General features: G+C 39.2%; 1 protein-coding gene across 4 annotated transcripts in view; it reads left to right on the top strand.

Moving 5' to 3' along the window:
* COL12A1 (collagen type XII alpha 1 chain) overlaps positions 1–26,475 on the top strand; it is a 115,518-nt gene that overhangs the window by 61,244 nt on the left and 27,799 nt on the right. For all 4 annotated transcript variants that reach the window (XM_042986676.1, XM_007090120.3, XM_042986677.1 and 1 more), the window contains 22 exons: positions 2,724–2,863; positions 3,131–3,263; positions 3,401–3,427; positions 3,768–3,910; positions 6,584–6,713; positions 7,139–7,278; positions 7,711–7,840; positions 9,091–9,233; positions 10,584–10,713; positions 11,288–11,430; positions 12,904–13,033; positions 15,365–15,484; positions 16,781–16,927; positions 17,701–17,817; positions 18,010–18,156; positions 18,698–18,772; positions 20,613–20,752; positions 22,081–22,204; positions 22,379–22,522; positions 24,232–24,396; positions 25,725–25,763; positions 25,860–25,998. In XM_042986676.1, the coding sequence (XP_042842610.1) occupies positions 2,724–2,863; positions 3,131–3,263; positions 3,401–3,427; positions 3,768–3,910; positions 6,584–6,713; positions 7,139–7,278; positions 7,711–7,840; positions 9,091–9,233; positions 10,584–10,713; positions 11,288–11,430; positions 12,904–13,033; positions 15,365–15,484; positions 16,781–16,927; positions 17,701–17,817; positions 18,010–18,156; positions 18,698–18,772; positions 20,613–20,752; positions 22,081–22,204; positions 22,379–22,522; positions 24,232–24,396; positions 25,725–25,763; positions 25,860–25,998 (2,746 nt within the window). The remainder of the gene's footprint in view (positions 1–2,723; positions 2,864–3,130; positions 3,264–3,400; positions 3,428–3,767; positions 3,911–6,583; positions 6,714–7,138; positions 7,279–7,710; positions 7,841–9,090; positions 9,234–10,583; positions 10,714–11,287; positions 11,431–12,903; positions 13,034–15,364; positions 15,485–16,780; positions 16,928–17,700; positions 17,818–18,009; positions 18,157–18,697; positions 18,773–20,612; positions 20,753–22,080; positions 22,205–22,378; positions 22,523–24,231; positions 24,397–25,724; positions 25,764–25,859; positions 25,999–26,475) is intronic.

Here is a 26,475-nt window from a genome sequence, read left to right as displayed (position 1 = left end):
AAAATATAAAATCTTTGCCTTCAATAGTTCATGATTTCATTGTGGAGATAAGAAAAAGTAATTGACAATGTAGGGGCTCGTGTAAGGAAGGTGAGGTAAGCGGCACTCAGGTTGCGCACTGTCGGGTTTCAGAGGAAGGGGAGGCTTGCACGGTGGAAAGGCAGGGGAGATGCAGGGCAACCTGCCCTGGTCCCGTCTCTCCTGCTCCATTTTGTTGCTGCTTCCAGGGATGTCCGTTTCTTCCTCTGTCATGGTACTTGCATAGTATTTAACCCAATTATTGTTGCTCATTAATCTTTTTCTATCTATTCTGCTTACCCCTCCTCCCCACCAGTGAAGGCAGAGACATACTTACTTTGTACAACTTTGCATCTCCAGTGCCTGGCACCATGCTTAGCACATAATTTCCTAATCAAATAGCGCTTAAGAAGTTGAGGTCTAAGGGGGCGTGTGGGTTGGTTGAGCATTCAACTTCTTCTCAGGTCATGATCTCATGGTTTGTGAGTTTGAGCCCCACTTCAGGCTCTGTGCTGACAGCCTGGATCCTGGAACCTGCTTTGGATTCTGTGTCTCCCTCCCTCTCTGCCCCTACCCTGCTCTTTCTCTTTCTCTCTCTCTCTCAAAAATAAATAAACACTAAACAAAATTTTTTTAAAAAGTTGAAGTCTAGAGCCGGTCTAGTTCCAAAGAAATATAATGGGAGCTACTTCTGAAATTCAAAGTTTTCTAGTAGCCACATTTGAAAAAGTAAAAGGAGGGGTGCCTGGGTGGCTCAGTCGGTTGAGCGGCTGACTTCGGCTCAGGTCATGATCTCGCGGCCCGTGAGTTCGAGCCCCGCGTCGGGCTCTGTGCTGACAGCTCGGAGCCTGGAGCCTGTTTCAGATTCTGTGTCTCCCTCTCTCTGACCCTCCCCCGTTCATGCTCTGTCTCTGTCTCAAAAATAAATAAACGTTAAAAAAAAGTTGAAAAAGTAAAAGGAGACAGAGGAAACTAATTTCAATGTGTTCTATTTAACCCAATATATAAAAAGAGTTGTCATTTTAATATGTATCAGTAAAATAATTATATTAATACTTCTCATAATTTTTTCCTATACTAATTATTTGAAATCCAGTACGTATTAACTTTATACTTACAGTATTTCTCAATTGGGACTAGACATATTTCAAGTACTCAGTAGCTACTACTGTATGGCTAGTAGCTTTGACAGGAGACACCGCAGGTCTAGGTGGATGCCCCACCTCATCCAGTAAGGTACTGCTGGGATCAATACAAATCTGGAACATTTGCTTCCTGTCCTGTAACTCCCTCACTAGAGGCCCCAAAGCTTCTCCTTTCATACCTAACTGTCTATACAGGATCAGGGAGTCTGGTCAAATGTTACAGCCTACTCCTTAACATCAGACAGTATCGACTTCTGCTTTTCTTATGTGATTGCTGCTAGCAATCTCAGCTGTCTTCTTGGCATGGTTCTTACCTGGAAAGGGTAGTGCCTGCATGGGAATATCAGTGCATGCAAGTAGACAGACAGCTCTGCATAAACATAACAGGTGTAGTAAAGAAAAAAAGTCAGGAAAAAAAGACTAGTGGAAGGGGGTAATTTAGTAATTACTAAATCAATACTTTCAATGTGTTTTTAATCCTTAAGACTTCCTAATACCTTTTAGATATATTGAAAGTACATCCTTAACATGTGGTTTGCTTTGCAGATGTGCTTATGAAAGTGGTGCCACTCAGTATCTCATTGGGCCTTTTCACTGTAATTATTAGAAATAAATTTTTGATGGGTCTGGATTTTGTGTAGTTGGCTTTGGTTAGTAGCGGGTAGAGAAATAATTGAAAATGAAAGCTCATAACTGGAGGCAGACATTCCAGATTCCTTGTGCCTGGTCAATGGAGAGGCTTTTTTTTTTTTTTTTAATTTTTTTTTTAACGTTTATTTATTTTTGAGACAGAAAGAGACAGAGCATGAACGGGGGAGGGTCACAGAGAGGGGGAGACACAGGATCTGAAGCAGGCTCCAGGCTCTGAGCTGTCAGCACAGAGCCCGACGCGGGGCTCGAACCCACGGACCGTGAGATCATGACCTGAGCCGAAGTCAGACACTTAACTGACCAAGCCACCCAGGCGCCCCTGGAGAGGCTTTTAATTGGGGTTTCAAGCAGTCATTAGCACTCTGGGGTTATTCCTGTCTCTGGACAGAGTGAGTACAGTCTGCTTCACTTATCCTTAGGATAGACGAGTGTTTATCAGAAAACCTCACGCATGGATTACTTAGATCATTACATTTCATAGACTATGATGGCCCATGCACTCTCAGATAATTATCTACCAAAGTTTAGGTTTATGTGTATTGCTGTGTGAACAGGTCCATGGTTTTCACATGTAGATGTTCAGCTTTCAAATAGGACATTGAAAAAAAATACTTGAGATGCAGAATGATTGAGAACCAGTGAATTAGAAGAGTATTACTAAAAGGTACTTTAAAAAATATCACCATTTTAACAGAATACAAATAGCAACCTATTACATCCATGTAGTGTTTGTAGTTTTCAGAGCTTTCTCTTACACTATCTTTCAAATGAACTGAACTGGTAAGATACTTGGTTCTAAACAATGCTTTCAGCCAGTGTCCCCATGTCCATGAAGATAAAACAAAGCAGTTTTATTATATTGTTTGTGGATCACATTCATAGACTTGGTCTTGCTTTATCTCATGATAGGTACTGTGCCAGCACCAACAAACCTAAAGATTACTGAAGTAACACCGGAGAGTTTCCGAGGGACTTGGGATCATGGAGCTTCAGATGTGTCCCTGTACAGAATAACCTGGGCACCTTTTGGAAGCTCAGACAAGATGGAGGTAGTGTTAGCTCTCTTCCTTCCTTTCTCCCTTCCGTTTTTGAAAAACATCTTATTTCATTATAAGGAATCTTGTTTGAAGCATGTATTACCTCTGTTGCCAGAAAAGCATCCTTTCTTATTAGTGACATTTGAACTCTTGGGATGCAACAAAGCCAGAATGGCTTTGTAGTGGCTAAATAATGTCAACCAACTTCCATTGAGTGTATGATGTACATGGTGACTTAATTTTGTGTGGGTTTGTTTTTTTTTTTCCTCTTTCACTAAGACCATCTTAAATGGAGATGAAAATACTTTGGTGTTTGAAAACCTGAACCCGAACACTCTTTATGAAGTTTCTGTTACTGCCATATATCCTGATGAGTCAGAAAGCGATGACCTGACTGGCAGTGAGCGCACACGTAGGTGTTCAGCTTTGAAATAGGACCTTGTTATTTTAAAGTTAATTTAAAAAATAGAGCTATGGCTATATTAGTAATATTTCCCCAAATTCTGTTTTGTTTTTTTTTTTGTTTTTTTTTTGTTTTTTTAATTTCAGCACGTTTGATACCCTTAACAACACAAGGTAAGAGTTTAATTTGCTGAGCCATATGAATGACAAATAATGAATGAATGAATAAATGATGAACAAATGAATGAATGAAAAATACCATGAAATCCACTGCAAAGAGATTTTCTGCTTTTAAATTGCAAGGCATCGATTGAGACCTATTTTTAAACGTTTCTTAAAAAACTGCTTTATTGCCATTTGTTAAGAAGTCATTTAAGATTCAATGGCCATCCTTTACTGGGGTCAAATTTAGTCCTAAAGTTAAAAGTATACTGATTTCCTTGTGAATAGTGATTATTTGGGGAGGAGGCCTCGTTCTGTGAGCTTACTCTGTTTCTCAACAATCTTTTTTCAGCTCCAAAAAGTGGCCCACGAAACCTTCAAGTGTACAATGCAACATCTAACAGCTTGACTGTTAAGTGGGATCCCGCTAGTGGTCGTGTGCAGAAATACAGAATTACTTACCAGCCTTCAACAGGAGAAGGCAATGAGCAAACGGTAATATTTTTGAAAAAAATATAACTGGGAAAATTCTACTTTTTCTCCTCAAACTCTTTTCGCCTCTAGTGTTTAGTCATACTACTTTGAGGGATGCAAAATTTATTGTATTGAATGGGCTTATTTGACTCCATTTGCGATGGGAACTCTGGACATTCTCATGAGAAGCAAAAATTGCTTTTCATGGTAGGCAGCCTCACAGCATCAGACATGTGCCTCATGCATGCACATTTCCCTTAAAAACTCTTAGCGCTGGGTTATCTATGAAGATTTATAGATTTTTAAAGTCTATTTAGATTTTTAATCCATATTTCTCCAACTTAATCAAATACTGAAAGTTTGCCAAATTTCTGTTATTGTAATTTTCTTGTTTTTGCATATGATAGATATTTCCTACATCTGGAGTTTCCAGATCTAGGCTTCTGTTCACCTAATTCATATTATTTATTATTTTTATATTTACCCAAATAGAAGTTTCTGAGAAAGATGATATTACTGTAAACAACCTTCATATTCTTTATCTTTCTGGTCTTCCCTGATTTAACAAAGTCCTTGTCCATTCACTTCGTCTTTTTTTGAACCTTCTCCACCTTTGCTTTGTGAAATATGTGACTAGAACTGCACGTAGGTCAGAAGGCACCATGATTTTTTTATACCAGCAGGGAGATGCTTCCTGATTTATTTCAAATGTCTCTTTTGCCGTATATGGTCCAGCATTTTGTTGACATAATTTTGGCTATAACATTTCCTCACATAGCCCTATAGAGAGGTAGGAGTTACTAACAGTAAGTCACTGGACTTGCCGAGATCCAGCAAATGGGTCTTACCCCTTACCAGTAGAGATGTTAGATGGATGCCAGAGGTGGATGCTGGCAGTGGTTAAAGGTGTGTGGGTAAGGTTTTCTGATACTGCATATTAAGTGGGTTTAGCTGAACTGGCACCCTTCCAGTCACTGGCGTGACTTTTGAGTCAGTCTTTTGAGGTTTCCATACAACTAGTCTTAGGCAGTATTTTTGGATAGAAATTTTGTCTACTTTAATTAAGTTTTCAATAATAAACTAAATACCAACTGTAATCAACTGGCTTTTATAGAAAATAAGAAAAGACACATTTGATGAACTGATAATTTGATGTCTGAAACAGGACTTCTTGAGGTGCTTGAGTGGCTCACTTGGTTTTGGTTATGGCTTCATGGGTTCAAGCCCCACATTGAGCATCGGACTCTGTTCTGGCATCATGAAGGCTGCTTGGAATTCTCGCTGTCTCCTCTCTCTCTCTCTCTCTTTCTCTCTGTATCCGTCTCCCACTTGTGCTGTCTCTCTCAAAATAAATAAACTTAAAAAAACTCCAGAACTTCTTTTATCTATGTCAGGCCAGATTTAGGTAAAACTTAAAAGCAGGTGAAGCTTGTCTTCAGCATTTCCCTCCCCATTTCTACTGTGTCTCAGAGGTTTGATATAACTTGAAGGAGTCTCATAAACTCACCCTCTGGAAAGTATTAAATGATAATCCCTCAAGGTTTGTTATTCTTAGGAATATTTGCATTTCACTGCTAGTCCATGAAATAAAGTAATGAATCACTGATACTGGAAATATTTTGTAGAGTTGGACGGGAGAAGTAGGACATGCCTCTGCTTACCCATCAGGCTTGTTCTACTAAGTGAATGCCTTCATATTTGTTAAATATCAAATGGTTTGTATGGATATTGATACTTCTTTTCTCATAACCTCAAATATCCAATTTACTAAAATTAGCCACCTCATTCAATTTGCTCATATTGAGGATGACTCGTGTTTCATTGAGGTTTTTTTCTGGAATTCAAAGAGTTGGTGGGTGGTTAAGTGGGAAACATCTGGACCATACTAGAGCATCCAGCCATCCAGATGTACACTCTTTGTGGGCAGCATGCCATTTTCATGTGATTTTAATTAGTATCACATAAGTATTTGAATTCGGTAGACTGTTAACAAATCATACAAATTTTCTTTCAACAAGATAGCTAGATGGCCTTAAGCAATGAGTAAAAAACTTCAAACTCTGTAATTGGAGGAAATTGGGAAAGCTTCATACCTCAAGCCTGGTATCACAGAGCTGGCTGGGAACCCTGGCCTGAGAGTGACCTGGCAAAGGGTCCAGTCACGTAGTTTACACAGCTAATGCTGTTAGAATGGCACTTTTGGGGCGGGGGGTAGGGGGAGGGTGGGGAGGAAAAATTCCAATGCTTTAGATCTTTTGCTGAATCATTTTAATGTGTTTTCTAAAGCAAATAAAAAACATCTGTAAAAAAGTAAAAATACTAGTGAATGGTGTGGAGCTTCTAATATTAGGCAGTTCTTTGCTATCTGAAAATTCCTTTGTAGCTCACTTATGATCAAAGCCTTTTTGGGGAAAGAGCTATGAAATGTGCCTTGGACCAAATTTTGCTGTGCTGGCGGCAAGTTGAAATATCTTTTTGAGGTCACCAGTTTAAGGCTTAGAATGTTCTTTATGATTTAAGGTGCACAGTTTACACTTCAAATTACACCATAAGATGTATTTTAAACCTTCACTGTGGTATGTGTTTCCAGATCTTGGCAAGGGTCTCAAATAGCTCCCCTGTAGAAAGAGCTTTCTCTGGCAGATCAGTGAGATGGAGAGGACGTGACTAACACTTATCCCTGTTTTGCTTAAGACCACAATAGGGGGACGGCAGAACAGTGTGGTCCTGCAGAAACTGAAGCCTGACACTCCTTACACGATCACTGTGTCCTCCCTGTATCCTGACGGTGAAGGAGGTCGGATGACAGGAAGAGGCAAGACCAGTAAGTAAATCCAGACTCCTGTAGCTTCTTTAGTAGCTACCACTGGAACAGAATCACATCTTTATCTGGAAACAGCGAGTGACACAGTTTTGCTAATCAAATTTTAAAATACATTGAAAAAATGATATTAATTGCTTATCCTTGCTTGGAGTTATCTGTCTCTGTTTATGGAGAAAGACATTTATTACTTTCTAAGACTGAAAAAGAAACCACTTTGGGGCCAAAATATTTTGTGGAGAGGAGACATGTGTACCAGATTACCAAAGAAATTCTTTTATTTATTCACTACTTCAACAAATATTTGTGGGGTGCCCATTATGGTGTCTCTGCTGTATTCAAGGTGCCTGGGAAATATCAACGAATGAGCATTTTGAGTGTGCTTCGTAGTTGGGATCATACTGTCATGTGATTTCTGTGCATTGCAGAACCTCTGAATACTGTGAGGAACCTCAGAGTGTATGACCCTTCTACCAGCACCTTGAATGTTCGCTGGGACCACGCAGAGGGAAACCCTCGTCAGTACAAGCTCTTCTACGCACCAACAGCAGGTGGTCCAGAGGAACTGGTAATTACATTCTGTAGCGAAAAATGCATGTTTATTTAAACTGTAGCTGAATGAAATCAAAGTTGAGCTAAAAATGTTAACCAGTTTGCTTTAGGGCTGAGGAAGTTCATATTCATTTAATAGAACTCAGTAGAGGGTAATAGATTGCTGCCTTAGTGCCAGGGTGATAGGAGGATTCTGGGAGGTTGAGCTGGGGGAAATAATTATTCCAGGATGTTCTAAAGGGGGATCCTAGGGTGAGTGTCGGGGTCTAAAAAAGTCTTTATAACCTCTTGTCACAGTTCATATGGGCACATCTTTATATTCCGATATTACAGAACTTGCTTCTTGACTTGATCTTGAGTTAGTATTTTGAGTATTATATTGTTTCATGTATTGTTTCTTTTACAAGTTTTTCAAATCAAGTGCTTTATGTTTTATTAAAATCTTTAGGTACCAATCCCTGGGAATACGAATTATGCCATTCTTAGGAATCTGCAGCCAGATACCCCATATACTGTTACAGTAGTTCCTGTTTATACTGAAGGAGATGGAGGACGCACATCAGATACCGGAAGGACATGTAAGTTGAGAAGGAAGGAAAATTCTAGGTTTTTCATTACAAATTTTGCTTTTCATTATAAAGGCCGCATAGGCCTGTTAAAAAATTTTGGAAAATTCAGAATGATAGAATAACTACATAACAGGTACCTGCTATTTGTCTTCCAAACACCACCAACTGCTAACATTTTTGCATATGAAATAACAAATTTATAATGGCATTCTTCTGGGGTGGTAATTTCAGGACTTATAAATGTGAATATGATCATCAATATGCTATTTTAGTCATTCTCTTTCACCTACAAAAATTGATTTTGCTTTGCTTTGTGCTTTATAAATCTGTATGAAACAGTGTTTTGTAATTGGCTTTCATAGTGTGAAGTGTTGAAATGTGTTTATCACATACTTGATTGCACATTTCTCTGGTTTGCTGATGAAGTGCTTTTGGTCGTCAAAAATCTGTGTGCTTTCATTTGCTGTTAACATCTTGTGAAACCAGTTTAAAGTGGTTTTACTGTGCTTTGTAGTATTGCTTACAGGCTTTTGTGTATACTAATAAATAATTTCTTTGGCCTTAAAAATATACTTGCTGATGGTTAAAAGGAAGCAAGTATAGATGGCTTCTTATGGTGAGAGATTTGTGCTCTGGAAAGATGATGTGATTAGCTAAAGTAGAGTTTGGGGTTAATACATGGATTTAATTTGTATGTTTTTCTAAGGGCCTGTTGGGGAAGTTAATTGAGAACTGAGTGTATCTTCTATTTCTCCCTCTTTTTGACTTTTCTCTTAATCACAGAGCACCTCAGTAGCTATTTCTTGAATGAAGAAGGGTTGGATGAAAGAATGAATGATTGAAACCAGCCAGCTGAATTAGATAGGCTTCATAGCTGTTGTCAGTTTGTACTTAGAAGGCAGACACTACAAAATTCCTTTTCTGTATCTCCATTATCTATGTTGGAAAACCAAAGTTTCTTTTCCAGTTTTGCCTCCCTTGTCCCTTGTCCTTTTATGGCCAGCCCAGTACTACTGCTTGTACTAGCTTGTTTTTATTGGCAACAGTTTTGCTTCCATATAGAAAAAGGCCATAATTGGCTAACTTAGACTAAATTTGGATTTGGAGGGTTTTAATCTGCTTTTGTGGGTAGATAATTAGAAATTTAAGGAGGACAGTATTTTATCCTGTTGCAGAGTATAACTCCCGAAGAAGCGATAACAAAAGTTTGACCTACGTAAACAGACTTAAGAAATATGTGTTGGCTTTTCTTTCCTCAGTGGTGAGAGGGCTGGCAAGGAATGTCCAAGTGTACAATCCTACGCCAAACAGCCTAGACGTCCGCTGGGACCCTGCGCCGGGGCCCGTGCAGCAGTATCGCATCGTGTATTCTCCTGTGGCTGGCACAAGACCGTCAGAGTCTGTAAGCAATCTGGTCCTCTTCGAGCTCAGTAAAAGAGCTGTGTAGACTCTACTGCACCTCCTGCTGTGGCTGCTGGGCCAGACGGATAAGCCAGTTATTGGAGTGGCACTGAGTCTCATGCAAACTTCATTTCCTGATGAGCTTAGTCTTGTGTTTGTGTCTTGTTTGGTAGCCTGTGTGAATGCCAACCACAAACATGACCATGAATAATGCTTAAATGATTGCACCTAATGATTTAAGGCGGTGTACTAAATTTAGGGTTAGTTAGCAAAGATGGATTTTGGGAAAATACAAGTCAGCTATATGAGTTAAATACCCCAGTAATAAATGCAAATCATTAACAGACCTTGTCAATATGGGCTTTTGTTGTAATGTAGAAATGTCTGTGTTATGAAAATATCTTAAAGTTTGCCTTCACTGGCTCTTACAAGTTGCCCAGTCTGTTTCAGTTCACAATACTATTTAGTTTTTTTTTGTTTTTGTTTTTGAGAGAGAGATGAGAGGGAGTGGGTGTGCACATACACGCGCAAATGGGGGAGGGGCAGGAGAGAGAGAATCTTAAGCAGGCTCCACGCTCAGCACAGAGCCTGACTCAGGGCTTAATCTCACGACTGTGAGATCATGACCTGACCCAAATTCAAGAATCAGATGCTTAACTGACTGAGCCACCTAGGTGTCTCCTATTCAGTTTTATAAGTAGATTGATGATGTAGAAATCTGAAATTAGTAATTTGAATAGAAATAGTATCAGAACACCTAGGGAAAAGTAAATTTATGGACTAATTTATGGACTAAAGTAAAATTATGGACTACTTTACGTCTTTATAAAAATGGACAATGGCGGTGAACAAAGATAGACAAATGATTTGCATGTCTCTGTGTATGGCGGGACTTACTCAGGCAACATTGTCCTTGTCCATTTTATGGAGTAGCTCTCGATTTTAATGCAAAATCTCTCCCCTACTAGTGTGTGTGTGTGTGTGGGGGGGGGTCCCTTCTCTTATGTGTGTCTAACAATCAGGATGCACTGTGGGTAACTACCATGAGCCCTGGATTTGAGAATCTTTATAGTAAACATAAATGAGAGACAACTGAAGCTACTAAGGGTAGTTTAGCATGTTTAGTAGTTTAGTATGAACTAAATTTTGGTTTTTTTTGGAGGGGGAATTTCTGAGGATAAATTGTATCTGATAGTGTGGCTTTGCCAGATCTCATGAGGAAGCATAGTGGTTGGCTTCTGACGTGCCTGGGCTCAGCTTTTAATTATAAATGTTATTATGTTGACTAATAAAAAACTTGATAAGCATTTGAGCTGTTGTCAAGCAGAATTTGGCATTTCCTCCCCTCCAGATGGTGGTGCCAGGGAATACCCGCACGGTGCACCTGGAGCGGCTGATTCCGGACACGCCCTATTCTGTGAACATTGTAGCTCTCTACTCCGATGGAGAGGGAAATCCCAGCCCTGGCCAGGGCCGAACGCGTGAGGCAGAAATCCTTTCTCCACCCCCTTCCCTTGTAACTAGGTTGGCAGGGCTCCTCCGAGTGAGTGAGAAGTGGGAGGTGGGTGCTGAGTGAGATGTGGTGAGCACTGTCTCCACCTTTGCACAGACGAGAGTAGGCCTGGGTATGTGGTTCTGCCTGGGCATCCTCACGTTCAAATTCCAGGCTAAAGCTCTGGGCCCATGACTGCTGTCTGTGCTGAGGGAACTTCATTCTGCCATTTTCTCATCTGGGACCTAAGTTAAAGAGGAGTTTTTCTCTTCTTCTGCCTTGCAGTGGATCTTCTCACCAAGTGGGCACTTGAGAGATGTGAGGGCTTGGCTTCTATGTTTCATTAAACAGGAGGTGGTTTATAGTAGTTGAAATAATCCCTTTCTCTCCCAGTCTGTATATTTAGTTTCAAACATAAGGGAGTAAATATCCTAACGAATGTGAGGCTTCCCCAAGTAACTCCTTTGTACCTTTGTAAAATTATCCTATGCCCCTTCCGCCACCCCCATGTCTGCCATGCTCACAAGCGGGCAACTAACTTTATTCTATTTTTATTTACTTAGTACCACGAAGTGGACCAAGAAATATGAGAGTCTTTGGGGAGACAACCAATAGCCTCTCTGTAGCCTGGGATCATGCTGATGGGCCGGTTCAGCAATACAGGATCATTTATTCTCCCACTGTTGGAGATCCAATTGATGAATATGTAAGTTCAGTTCTCATTTATTTGAGCATTTTATAATCTCTCACCTGGCAGGGGGGGTGAAATTAAGTTGTTTTTTTTTTTTTTCCTTTGAGAGTGTACTGTGATTACAGCTGAGTCCTTGACTCTTGGGTGACAGTCACATTTGTTATGACTTTCTCTGACACAATACTGGGAACACCCAAATACATCTAATGTGTCTCCCACGTTAGGGAGAGTCAATGTCTTTGGGTTCATTTTGTTCTAAAGACAGATTGAAAAATTGTCTTATTGCATGAAATACATATTTCTAGCCACCTAATTTTGTTCAGAACTAAGTCTAGTGAAACATGATACCTACTATTCTGAGCTACCTAAATTAATGTCCAAATGATATGACCCTGCAAAGCCTATCCTTTCTTTAAATCTGATTTCTCTACAAGATGCCCCTTCAGTATTCCAGTGCTAACTGATGCCTCTTTTCTTTAAATTTAACATTTTTTGTTGTACTTTGGTTTTGGAATATAATATGCTGTCAAATTACCTGAAAACTTTTTATGTGTCACAGTGTCTCTCTTGAACCAGATTTAGGTTTCTTGTAACTTCCTCACAGCCCTCACCAGGCATATCCATTAGCTATGGATGGAAAAACTTACCACTTTTTAAAAAGTTTAGTGGTTAATTGAAGTGATAGGTCAATTGAAGATTACATAAAATGTTGATTATAAAGCAGCTAGGTCTGTGGTTTGCAATCATTCTGCCACAGACCTTCTTTGATCACCCCCCCCCCCTTTGTTATCGTCGTGTTCTATTTCATCTTTTGAACTTGATATGTTAAGCTTTAATTCAGACACCCATTTTTATTTATCAGAAACACATGCAATTGTTTGTAGAGGTAAAGCATAGGGTTGGAAGAGAGATAGATATATCTGGTTCATTTCCTCTTCACGGGGGTAGTTGAATGTATTTTCCATTTCCTGTTTTTCGTCTTTTCCGCCTAATTAGTATCAGCCAAACTGATATCCCTGAGGGCAGACAAGGAGTCCATTTTTGTTCACCAAAGAATTCCCAGCAGCTATTACCATTCCCACAGTGGCCTCGTGGTGGGAATTTGCTGCGGGAGTACATGAAAATGTAACACACATGGATGAGAGGTGGAGACAAACCTTGCTGCATGCTGCTGACTGCCACAGTACCCAGTAATGTGCACCGAGGTGTTGTATGTGTTCTTACCTTTCATCCTCACCATTTCCTCCACGATTTTTCTGCTTAGTCACAAGGCTGATAAATGGCTGATCTGGGATTTGAGCCCAGATCTCTCTGACTCTAGAACCACTCTCCTGCTGCTGCACAGAGGCAGTGTAGACCTTGATTGAGCATTGTGCAACAAAAACAAAGGATGAAGAAACTGTTACTGTTTATAGAAATACCTAAAACAATGTTGCCTTTTGATCTGGAAGCTCTCTAGCTGATAACTTGTCATTTAACTTCTTATAGACCACAGTCCCAGGCAGAAGAAATAATGTAATGTTGCAGCCCCTGCAGTCTGATACTCCATATAAAATTACTGTTATTGCTGTTTATGAAGATGGAGACGGTGGCCATCTAACAGGAAATGGAAGAACTGGTAACTGTCTTCATCCTTTTATAATCTTTAAGTTTTTCCTTTACCAGTACATCCCAAATATTACATTAATACTGCATTAACATTTATATTAAACATTGAATTTTGTCAAAATGATATGGAAATAGAATTTGTATTTTAACTTTTTAAAAGTCCACTAAAAGAAGAAAAAGAGACAAAATCTGCATATTTTGCTTTGCTTGACATAGTTTTGTTTCTCCTTTGGAAAACCATTGTTTCTCCGAATAATGGTTTAGTTTGTGTGGTATCAGTAAAGGATGTAGCTGTTAACTCAGTCAATTTAGTATCAGCAAAAAACACTCTATCATGATAAAATGTTAAGTCATAAATAAAGAAGCAAGATGATTGGTAATCATCCCTGTCTTTGCAAATTTAGCTTTTTTTCCTGTAGTACCAAGTAATTTACAGAAAATTATTAGTGTTCGGATCCCTTTTTTTTTTAATATATGAACTTTATTGTTAAAATGGTTTCCATACAACACCCAGTGCTCATCCCAAAAGATGCCCTCTTCAATGCCCATCACCTACCCTCCCCTCCCTCCCACCCCCCATCAACCCTCAGTTTGTTCTCAGTTTTTAAGAGTCTCTTATGCTTTGGCTCTCTCCCACTCTAACCTCTTTTTTTTTTTTTTTCCTTCCCCTCCCCCATGGGTTTCTGTTAAGTTTCTCAGGATCCACATAAGAGTGAAAACATATGGTATCTGTCTTTCTCTGTATGGCTTATTTCACTTAGCATAACACTCTCCAGTTCCATCCACGTTACTACAAAGGGCCATATTTCATTCTTTCTCATTGCTCGGATCACTTTTCCTTATTTTTTTCTTTTTTAAAAATAAAGTTTATTTGTTTTGAGAGAGAGAAAAAGAGAGAGAGCATGCAGGGGAGGGGCAGAGAGAGAGAATTCCAAGCAGCCTCCTCGCTGTCAGTGCATAGCTGATGCGGGGCTCCTGACCTGAGCCGAAATCAAGAAATCTGAAGCTTAACCAACTGAGCCACCTGGGCTCCACGGTGGGCCACTTTTACAGCTTACACTGGTGTCAATTTCTTATTGTTTAGAGCAAAGGTCCTCCAAGTTGGTTGCTCCCTGAAATTACCTGAAGAGCCTTAAAACCCCCAGAGATACTACTGGAACTGGTTTGAACTGTAACCTGGATCCACTTACGTTCTAGCGCACAGCCGAGATTGAAAGTCATTGGTTTAGCATAAAGGCAGGCTGGGCTATGTAGGTCTGAGTTCTGTTACCGGTAAATATCCGTGTTCCTCTTTCCACTTCATTCCTCAAAAACCCACTAAAGTAAATGATTTCAGGTTCCTTGCTACACTCAGTTGCCCAAACACTTTCAGTGCTTAAACAATCTTGACATTACAAAATTTGGGGGAGGCGACATTTGAAAGCTCCCAAGAGAAAAACACCTGTAGAGTTGTTTTATCTCAGCCTCTCAAGGCCAGGAATTTATATATTTATTGGTACTTATTGTCTGCAGGACTGAGTCAATGGAGTCTCAGTTCAGCGACTTGACAATTTAAATTGAACAACTTTTCATTTTTCACTTTCCCTTAGGTTTTAGAATACTTTCTGGTACTTTTCTTGGGAAATGGCATATTTTAGAATTTTGTGCTTATGAAAATATAAAAAAAAAATCTTTACCAGACTTAAATTTTCAAGGAAGTGCCAAAGCCATTTCCAGTTTCTCTTGCAAAAAAAAAAAAAAAAGTGTTTAAGTTGAATCCTTTATAATATATGTTATGTATCTAATAATATAAATAAAAATAATAATGCAGTAACTACTCAGCATGCTACCTAACAGCATTGGTTTTACAGGGTGTGGAGTTGGAGGCGGTACCCCTGGAGACTTGACTTGCTCTAGGTTATGATGGGGGAGGATAGAAGGGTGCTGGGAAAGAACGTCATTTTGGTCACCAGCTAGTTGTGTGGTCTTGGGCAAATCAAATCTTATTTATGTGATAAGGTGGTTGGACTAGAGAGTTTCTAAATTGCTTTTTGGCTCTAACAATCTGTAATGTATAACATGCTACAAATAGTATGAGATCTCTTGTATTTTCTGTTAATCTGCATTATATAGCCTAATAGCTCTGGGAATCATCAGTTGCTGGGGCCATTTGAGTTACTGTTTGAATTTGGAAAACTACTAAGTTTCCCGTTGAACGTTTCACAGCTTTGAAATTGTTTTCTGGATGAGGGCATCTTGTTAAATTATTGTCATGGGACCGTGCAATCAATACTCATAATGTCCTATGCTCTCCTTGCTTGTCAATGAGAGGTCAGTAATGTGTGCCAATATTTGTTTGCAGTGGGACTGCTTCCACCTCAAAACATACACATCTCTGATGAATGGTATACGAGATTCAGAGTATCCTGGGACCCTTCACCCTCTCCGGTTCTTGGATATAAAATTGTGTATAAGCCAGTGGGTAAGGAAATACCTTTATTGCCATACAAATGCATTAAAGAGTTTATTGTTTATGAGGGAGCCTTTACCGCATCCTCGGTGATTAGATTCTCTTGAGAGTTTGGTTGTCACATCAAGTCCTCTCCCACTAGAGGCAATATTTTTGGAAATAGTGTTCTAAGCCTATGGTCTGAAGTGTCATTGTTACTATGGGTGCAGATGAGACTCTCCTTATATTGCATGATTATAAAGTTTGGTCTGGTTCATAAAATGACGCAAATGGAATCTGTGTTCAGATATTCTGTACGTTATTATGATTGTGAAATAATGCATATTTAATCAATATAAACTTCTGTGTTTTCCCATTATGTCAAGGGCATATGCATTTTAGTTTATCCCTGACAGGCTTGCTTTCAACTTTCCATTAACATTTACATCTAAGTGGATATCACCTTGATTAAGTGATTTGTTATCTCTGTTTCTATGTTCTGCCTGTATGCTTAGCAAAATGGAAGAAAAGTGCTCTTTGTACCAAATTTGCGAGGGTATCGTTCACGCACCCAGAAAGGGGGTGAGCTATGAAAAATAAAGGAGAGAGGGCAAGAGAAAGGAAATGTGAGATTCGAGAGAGAGAGCTTAAAGGAGGAGAAGGTGTTGCTAATTGAGGACCTTCAGGAACCAAACTCATGGAATAAGAACCAAGATAGAATTTCTTTTCTTTTTTTTTAATGTTTATTTTTGAGAGAAAGAGAGTGAGCAGGGGAGGTGCAGAGAGAGAGGGGGACAGAAGATCCAAAGTGGACTCTGTGCTAACAGCAGAGACCCCTATATAGGTGGTGGGGCTCAAACTCACAAGCTGTGAGGTCGTGACCTGAGCAAAAGTCGGACACTTGGCTGCCTGAGACAACCAGGCACACCCCAAGATAGAATTTCTTAAATCATCTCTATAACAAATTGGAAAAATGTTAACTGAGCATCTACTATGCACAAAGCACTATGCTGCCAAATTGGGGCTTAGAGAAGAGGCTTGAGGGGTCTAGGGTAGTTACTATCATTAAAGGAACATTGATTACAAACCTACTACATTCTAGGTACTGTGCTATGTATGCTTTGATTATAAGAGGGTGAAGAATTCAGTCTCTGCTTATAGTTTTGTATTCACCATATAATGAAACATGTGCTACAGTGAGCAGGTGCATAAGGGGCTGTGGAATTAATGGTGTTCCTACCATCATTTGAGTATAAGTTATTTGATTTTAAGGAAAATTTGAGACTAGTGGTGGCATATTTCTATGTATTTTTGTGATTGTTCTTAAAGGTTCCAATGAGCCCATGGAAGTTTTTGTTGGAGAAATGACATCATACACGTTACACAATCTCAATCCCAGCACCACCTATGATGTGGATGTTTACGCTCAGTATGATTCTGGACTCAGTGTCCCCCTGACGGATCAAGGCACTACATGTGAGTGACATATCTTTTCATGGTTGTAAGAAAGAGTGTGGTGCAGATTGCCAGGTCAGCCTGTTCTAATTTCATTTCTTCTTAACATATGCATGTTTCCTCAGCATTAAGGAGGTGGCCCTTTGTTGTCTAGCCACACAAATATATAAGTAATATAATTGAGTATACAAAAATGTATGTGATATTTTTATTTCTGGTAAAATATACTTTGAATTTTGAAAGATAAAAAGTATAGAAATTATGATTTTATCCATGACTTATCTGTAAAATTAGATTTGGAATGCTATGTAGTTTTTGTTTTGTTTTTTTTTGACATATGTGATGTTAAAACATATATTACTTAAATGATTGATTCAATTGAAAATTTTCACAGAAATGCCATGATTAATGACTTGGCCCAAAGATAGATTTTGTGGTCACCAAGTAGTTAATAACTATTTAAGGACTTAGAAGATAGCCTTTTAGAAAAATTTCTTATTATTATTTTACATGAGATGTCTTGGTTCTTTGTAGTGTCTAGACTATGTAGAATTTCTTTCCCTTGAGAACTAGTGATAGAACAGGAGGTCTGTTTTAGCTGTACCACATTTTCCTGTATGTTTCTTGTATGTTTCTTACAAGGAAACATACTAAGAACATAGGCATTTGTTTTTCAGCTACAGTGGAAGTTTTAAAATTGTGTTTTGATTAAAAGTATGCATTTTTGTCTTTATTCGTGAAGTAAATCTGTTTTTCCTTTCTTTCTTTCTTTCTTTTTTTTTTTTTTCTCGTAGTGTATTTAAATGTGACAGATCTGAAAACTTACCAGGTCGGGTGGGATACGTTCTGTGTTAGATGGTCACCTCACCGGGCAGCCACCTCCTACAGGCTAAAACTAAGCCCTGCAGATGGTATGTGTGTAACACCAACAAACAAACAAACAAACAAAAAAATTAAAAAAGGAAAAAAAGGACTGGGCACAGAGTAGCAACATTTTAAACTTCAGTAATGGAGATGCTATTTTGTCTACAAAATTATATATAAAAATGTCTTTACATATATTTGATGGTGACACTGGCATTTTCCTTTGTTGTCATAATCAGGAACCAGAGGACAAGAAATTACAGTGCGTGGATCGGAAACCAGTCACTGCTTCACTGGCCTTTCACCAGAAACTGATTATGGTGTCACTGTTTTTGTACAGACACCAAATCTTGAGGGACCTGGAGTCTCTGTCAAAGAACATACCAGTAAGTTTTTGAGTAATCTGAAAGTCTCTGTAAGGTGTCAGAATAGAATGTTCTACGTGTGGGAGACTTTAGTGGCTCCGGTGTAGACACTTCTCCCTTTGGGCAATAGTAATGATTGGAATGATGGCAGATTAATGAAGAAGGAATCTGTGGCTGGTTCAGGACTTTTATCTACAGCAAATCCATGTTGTCCCTGTTACAGAGTTGGTGTTATTTTAAGGGAAGGGCTACAGGAGGGAGATACAGCTTTTGCTGGCAATGAGAAGGTGAATATGCACTCGTATTAGTGACCTCTACTCATTTGACCCTATTTGAAGGCCTTTCATCCACCCTTTGAATTGTCATTTTGCTTTCTGCAGCTGTTGTCAATGTTTGAATGACTACCAATGATATCAAATTTGGATACAATAGAATTTCCGGTATATCAGTGCCAATGAGACTTGATTTGTTATCTAGGACTTAAATTGCTCCTAACATGCACTTCCTGTGATATGAAATTTGCACAGGTTATATTCTTCTAATTATTATTTTTTAATTCCAGCTGTGAAGCCAACAGAAGCCCCTACGGAGCCTCCCACACCTCCTCCCCCTCCCACAATTCCACCAGCCCGGGAAGGTAAGTACAGCATGTCAGGCAGTACATTCAGCTGGTAGGAATTTATAGCCTTCTTATTTATGTAGCCTAGATGCTACTTCCGACTGATATAGGCTATTTCTGATTTATCATCTTTGCTGAACAGTTTTTAGATAAAAAAAATAAAAAGATTACCAGTAATTGTTCTTCTCCCGCTCAGGCGGGAGTGTGAATGAACTCAGTCATAAGCTATAGCTCTTCAGTTGGAACTCTCTTTCCTCGATTTTGCAGATTAATGTCTAGTGATACTTTGCATTGTCCATAGTCCCATGGTGGGCATTTCTTTTTCCTGGAGGCTGACATCAATAGGCATTGTGAACCTTTTTGGCTGTATCTTCAACCTACACCTAGGGCCTTCGGCTTTGGAATTCCTGGCTTCTGCCCTGGATTGCACAAAGTTAAAAAATGTTCATTCAATGCAGTTTTGAGACATAATTGTCACTTGCAGGGAACTGGCAAAAAGACATAGTGAGCTAACAGAACTGGTCTCTCAGTACTTTGGGGCACTTCTCAGTGTTTTATCAGATCAAGTTTAAGCTAATTAACTACTGCTTTATTCTTTCCCCAAGTTTCTGTTTCTGGCACTTAACTGAAAGAATTTCAGATTTTATAAGTATTTTTCTTTTCTCTTAGAGGGCTCTAGAATGCTACAACTTTATTAAATCTACTAAATAAAATAAAATAATTAAAAATGTATTCTTATATGATAAAATAATACTATATAGGGTAAATTGTATTGTAGGGTAAAATAATAATGGGTTTCTTTAGACTGTTGAAAGAAATTCAGTAAAAAACCTTGTCCTAAAATATATTAAATTTTTCTTAATAGACTTTTTTTTTTTTTTTTTTTTTTTTTGAGAGAAAGTATGAGCAGGGAAGGGGCAGAAGGAGAGGGAGAGAGAATCCCAAAAAGGCTCCACGCTAAGCATGGAGCCCAACACAGGGCCAGATCCTATGACTGTGAGATCATGACCTGAGCCGAAATCAAGAGTTGGAGGCTCGATGGACTGAGCCACTCAGGTGCCCTAGACTTTACTTTTTAAAGCAGTCTTAGCAAAATTGAACTGAAAGTACATAGAGTTCCCACATACAACCTGCCCCTCTCACACATAACCTCCCTCAGTATCAACACTGAACACCAGAGTGGTGCATTTGTTACCATGGGTCTACACTGACACATCATTTTCATCCATAGTCCACAGTTTATGTGAGGTTCATTCTTGGTGCTGTATATTCTACATGTTTTTATATACTAAAATTTTAATTTTTTTAACCCTCCAGGTCTGAAAATTGAAATCAAAGATAATTTATTCCTTCCTTCCCTTACTCTGTATGATTCTAGTGGCCTAATTTAAAATGAAAAGACACCTAATTTGCACCAAATCTTTGACAATTACATACAAAACCTCCAGACCTACTGATGGGTATTCTTAAATTCTAGACATTGTTGCTTTTCATTTTATTTCCTCCTCATCTATTGTTTGAAACCACTTGAGAAGTTCCACAAGGAAAGAGCATATATTTGCATAGTGGATCTAAGCAGATGGAGTAATTCCAGACCAGAAATTAAGGGACAATTAGACTAGTGCTTCTCAAACTTTATTGTGCATGTGAATCGTCAGGGTACCTTGTCATTGCTAATCTGATTCAGGAGGTCTTGGGTAGGGCCCAGATTCTGCATTTCTAAGAAGCTCCCAGGAATTGCTGCTGCTGCTGAAGACTACTTTGGGTAGGGGGTGTTGGGCTACACTTCTCAGCTTTGTAACTTCATTTGAGTAAAAGAATTCATGAGAATTGGGGTTTCTCTGTTTTTTCCCCCCAGTATGCAAAGGGGCCAAGGCAGATATTGTATTCTTGACTGATGCCTCCTGGAGTATCGGGGATGATAATTTTAACAAAGTTGTAAAATTCATCTTCAATACTGTGGGAGCCTTTGATGAAATCAGTCCTGCTGGAATTCAGGTGGGTGCTGTTTCATAGTGGCTATTCATTTGTAAGGTCTTGCTATTTCCTTTGAATTTCTCTTTTTAAGTAGAAAGGCTTTTCTGTATAAACTATGTTTTGACTTTTGTTATTTACTATTTTTCTTTACACATGTATTTTTGGGAAGGAGTTGGATATAAATGACAAATAGAAAAATAAATTCTTCCGTAGATATTCTCTTGGCTAGATGATACTGCTTTTGGAGAATTTAGGGCATTCTGACTCTGACTTCCTGCTTAAGACTTCCGACAATGATACATTTCCATAAAAGGTCATCTAATGTTCTGGAAATTAAATGCACTGTGATTGTCAATCCCTATTAAGATAGAGGACACAGTGATGAGCAGTGACTGGCGTGGGTGTGTGGCGTTTCATACTTCATCACTGTGGCATCTTTGATTATAAAAATAAGAGATTTTGACATAAGCCACACATAAGTTCATAAACAAATCATGTATTCTTTTATGGAATATACTAAATTTAAAATCCCCAAATAATCCTGTGAACATTTTTCCAACCCAAGAAGAGTAAAAAATTCAAGCTAGTTATAGTCTTAAATTAATGTTTTAGCAATTAAGCCATTTTTTTCATCCATTCAGACACTGAGATTTCTAATAAAAAGTAAAAAATAACTACTGTGTCATCTACTTTATATACGTGATTATCAGTCCTTAACATGACTCTGGAAAGTAAGGATAGTTATCTCCATTTTACTGATATGGAAACGAAAGCCCAGAGAGGTGCAGAACTTCCCCTATGTCACACAGCTACTAAGAGGCAGAGCTAGGATTTGAGCCCATTGAATTCTGACTACAAAGCCTGTACTCTGTCAAGTAAATTACACTGTTTGTGGTGAGTGCTGATTATTAGCACACATGCAACATTTTAATCTTACGATGAAGAATGAATGCAGTTAGTGAGAAGAAGCAGTTGGCTAAGGACCAAATTGCTTAGCCAACATTTGAGTTCAAGATGGTGTGTTCTCATTTCTAATCCTGGGACCTCACTCTTCCCTAGCCTTGCCCATCTCTTCCTACATCCTAGAGAAAGGATGTGAATACTATATGAATACAGCATATTTACAATGTAAATATCAATTATTGGTGGTTTCATTGAAGATTAGAAATTGGTAAATTTAATGAGACAATAGTAGTCAGTGTTATAGTATTAGCTATAAAGAGCTTATTATAATAGTCTGTCAAATCTAGGATATTTATTTTCCCCATTCAACAGCAGGAGGAGCCACTGGAAAATTGAACTATAGAAAGAGGTGTCTTAACCTCACCACCAACTACATTCCCTTTCAGGTCTCATTTGTGCAGTACAGTGACGAGGTCAAGTCTGAGTTCAAGTTGAACACGTACAATGACAAGGCCCAAGCCCTTGGGGCCCTCCAGAATATTAGGTACAGAGGAGGAAACACAAGGACAGGTACAGTTAATCAACTGTGAACGTGGACCTTCACTCTCCAAAGCATTTGGAGTGGTAGAACTGAGTGTACTACCACATTCTGATATTCATATTCTTCTCAGTTGAGTGTGTCTATTGGCATTTGGATAGTTTTCACTGAGGTGACAGTACAATGTTCCCTGCAACACTCTACAGGCAAAGCTCTCACGTTTATCAAGGAGAAGGTCTTGACCTGGGAGAGCGGCATGAGGAAGAATGTCCCCAAGGTGCTGGTTGTGGTCACAGATGGTCGGTCACAGGATGAGGTCAAGAAGGCAGCTTTGGTCATCCAGCAGTCAGGTAAGCACAGGCATGAATTTGATGTCCAGTGAGCGCACTCATTATCTTAACAGTTTTACATGTTTCCAGGAATGATTGCGAAAGATGAAACTGCTGCTTTTACTTTATTTTTCCTGTTTTACTCTGGAGTCCATACCCTTTAAATGTTAGTTTATATTTAATTTGTGGATGGTGTAGTAAGTGCTCAGAAATGACATGGTGTGTATATATATATATCTTTGTGTAAGATGTGACTCGGGGTATGTAAAAGAGCAAACCTAATTTCCCCATCATGGCTAGAAGGCTACAGAATGCAGTAATGGGATGGTCCCAGAGCAGACTTCCTCCCATAGCAGAAGTGAATTTTGATGCCGGTTCCCTGTGCCAGGAGAAACATAGGGAAGCCTTTAGCTTTAGCACATCCTTGCAGATACAAACCCAATGCAGATTGCTGAAGGGAGGAGGAGGAAGATATCTTTGAAGTGGACCTTGACAATCAAATATCCTGAGAGCCTCCTGGCAACACAGATTTGGATTCATTATTTAGGATTACTAGAGATGAAATTAGGTCTCACCAGCACTTGCGTTAACGCCCTCCACACCCCCAAATCCCAACTCCCAGGTAGAGTCCAAGGTTAACATATTTTAGAGAGAATTCTATTTTGTGTTTGATTGACTGTAGTAAATTTAGAAAGTACTTTGTTATATGGAATTTTTCATCGGCACATACATAATTCTTTGGCTAAAAGCATGAGTCATGATTAGTGCTAAGTCATACTGTCTTCTTTCAATACAGATTGTTCTTTGTACTGACTTTTCTTTTTAAATAAGTTATTGCCTTTATTTTTTTAAGTTTATTTATTTGAGAGAGAGCAAGCGAGCATGGGGGAGGAGCAGAGAGAGAGGGAGAGACAGAATCCCAAGCAGGTTCCACACTGTCAGTGCAGAGCCTGACATGGGACTCAAACCCACAACTGTGAGATTATGACCTGAGCCTAAATAAAGAGTCGAACGCTTAACTGACTGAGCCACCCACTCATTGCATGAGTGCAATGTCATGCACTTTGAACAGATATCTACATATTTTGGGCTTTTGGTTGATTTAAGTTTGGGGTGATGCATGCTTGCTCAAGTTACCTTATTTATATCTCATTAGAGAACTAATTTCTTATATAGTCTACTTTTTCTACTTTCAAACTAAACTTTTGGAGTGAAGTCTTTGTTTATTTGTGTTAGCCTAAATAAATGAAAGTTTATTTCCACTGGGAATTATAGATTCCATTTCAAGAGTGGCCAAAGTGCTGCCTTTGAGCCTGAGTTGTTGAGAAAATCAGTTTCAAGAACTCAAAGTTTAAAATGAGCCCATTCTTGGTTTCTGAATTACGTAAGCTTAAAGTGTTAATGGTGCCTAAGAGAGCTGTCGAATGGATGGGTCTGTTAGGACTATGGATCTCTGGAAGGAAATGTGCACCACATCAAGTCTTTCTGCTGTTAAGATGTGCGCCTTTTAATTGTTAGGATTTTATTTTAAGAAACCCAAATAATTGAGTTTTCTAAGCCAGAAAACAGGAAGGCCTGGAAAAGTCCAAGAGAGTTTATGTCCATTAAAAGGACTTACTGCATATACTGAGAAAAATGCAGTGTCATTTCTGAAAAGGTTTTATTTTGAACTGCTGAATAAAGTATGGAAAAGGGGACATGTAATTCACTCTATAAACACTGCTCTGCAGGGTTCAGTGTCTTTGTAGTCGGTGTGGCTGACGTTGACTACAATGAGCTCGCTAACATTGCCAGCAAACCGAGTGAACGGCACGTGTTCATTGTGGATGACTTTGAGTCTTTTGAGAAGATTGAGGACAACCTTATCACGTTTGTCTGTGAGACTGCCACTTCAAGTAAGTCATGGTCCAGATGGATCCACAATCTCACCTGTTTTGGAAGAAAACAACTTAGTAGACAATGGCCTGTCCTGTATGGGATCAGGTCCGTGAGTAAATAAATTCGGGGAAATCACTTGGGAACCTGATGAATCATTGTTCCTATTGAGATCATGCTAAATGTGTGTTTGTCAGAGGTCCGCTTTTAGCCTTGAGGATGTAATATTCCTTGTATGGAAATGAAGTGTTTTAACATATCCTTTTCCCACCATCCCAATGCTGTGACGTTTGAGTAAATTAATCTTCAGCTTAGAAATGCATTTATAGAAACATTTCTGTGAGATGAAGGTTTTCTCTATTAGTAATCAATTGGTATTTGTTCTGTCAACATCCGTGCTTCAAGGAAGCAAGGAAAACACTGACTTTTGCGTGTGCACTCCATAGAAATTCACTTGGTCCTCTTTTGGTTTTTTGGGTGTAGATTTTTCTTGTTTTTGCCAAGACTTCAATGAACTTGGAGCTTTTCAAATACAGCGAAGGACCAAAGATCAATTATTTAAGTCAATTTATCCTCTTTCCCACCTATAAGCACCGATTCTTGGGGTGTTATGGAGACACTTATGTGGCTAGTATTAGACCCCTGGTCCTAGGGAGGGCTACGCTTCACAGGTGTTATATCTTGCCTTCTCACACATTACTAAAAACTCAGAGATGTGCTTAGAGGTGGCAGCAGTGAACAATAATCTGGGGTTTACTCTCAGAACTCATGCCAAAGCTCAGAATGGAATTGCGCAGGGGAGGGGGTAGTGCGTCTGGAGGTACCATTGCCTCCCTTGCGGTTCTGGGGTCCTGAAAGCCACCCTCTAGGATCCCTGGCTCTGGGGTCCCGGGGTGAAAACTGTCGCACGCTTGTCACCGCTGTGTGACGTCCAATAGCTGACATGGGGCTTGGGGGGTGGGAGGGGTTGGCAGACAGCTGAATAGGGACAAACTTCTGCCTTTGCTTAAATCTAAAATCCACGGGGAGAAGAGTTCTTTAATCTATTGAAAAACATCTGAAAATTTCCCCCTTCAATTCTGTTTTTGCTATTTGTAAGAATACTGTAAAATTCCCACTAGGACTGGAGGATTTTCAGAAAACATTGATTATACCAGTTAGCACTATAATTTCTCCTACACAAAGGAAGTCTACAAGAAATCACTTATAAAGGGCTAGATGGATGTTATTTTTGTAAATGAACGAACACTCCCATGACTTGGTATATGTACATAGCTGCTTCGTGTGCATGTGTAATGTTTGTGTATCACGTGGCTGAATCGAACTCAGAGAACACTGTGTGTTGCAGGTTGTCCTCTCATTTATTTGGACGGCTACACCTCACCCGGTAAGCATTTATACCCTTGGACTAACTTACTTCCAGATTTAAGCAACAAAATAATTAAAAGGACCTAATTTTGATCTTTTCTTTTCTGGTGTAAAGGTTTTAAGATGCTTGAAGCATACAACCTGACAGAAAAGAATTTTGCTTCCGTACCAGGAGTCTCTTTGGAGTCTGGTTCTTTCCCCAGCTACTCAGCATACAAACTTCAGAAGAATGCGTTTGTGAATCAGCCTACAGCGTAAGTGTGACGAGGAGTTTCTTTCTCCTATCATGGGCCTGACACTTTTTTGCAGTTCTTAGAATTTTTGCTGACTTCTTAAAATCTGGAAACTTTAGAATTGTCAGAAGTCTCTCATGGATGACTTAGCTTAGTTTCCTTAAATACAGTCGGTTTAAGTGTCTTCCCCATCGGGTCACACAGGAGACTAAGACTCCAGCCTTACTATTCTCAGACCCAAGAATCTCATCCTGGTTCTGAAATATTATGGATAATGGACCTTTTAGGATTTAAGGCTAGGATTGTAGATTTAAGGCTTCTTCTAAGCGAGGCTTTTTAAGCAGGAAGGCAACTAATTATTTTGAACATTTCTTCCTGTGGTGCAGAGGGACTGAATGGAATAAATGCCGAATGAGAGCCGGCATTCTTTTTAATGTTTCAGATCTCCAGAAGATGAAGTATTGTGGCACTTTTGCTTGTCCAAGATCAGACAGGCAG

This window comes from Panthera tigris, chromosome B2 (assembly GCF_018350195.1).
Source record: "Panthera tigris isolate Pti1 chromosome B2, P.tigris_Pti1_mat1.1, whole genome shotgun sequence".
NCBI lineage: Eukaryota > Metazoa > Chordata > Mammalia > Carnivora > Felidae > Panthera > Panthera tigris.
This window is presented reverse-complemented; position numbering and strand designations above follow the sequence as displayed.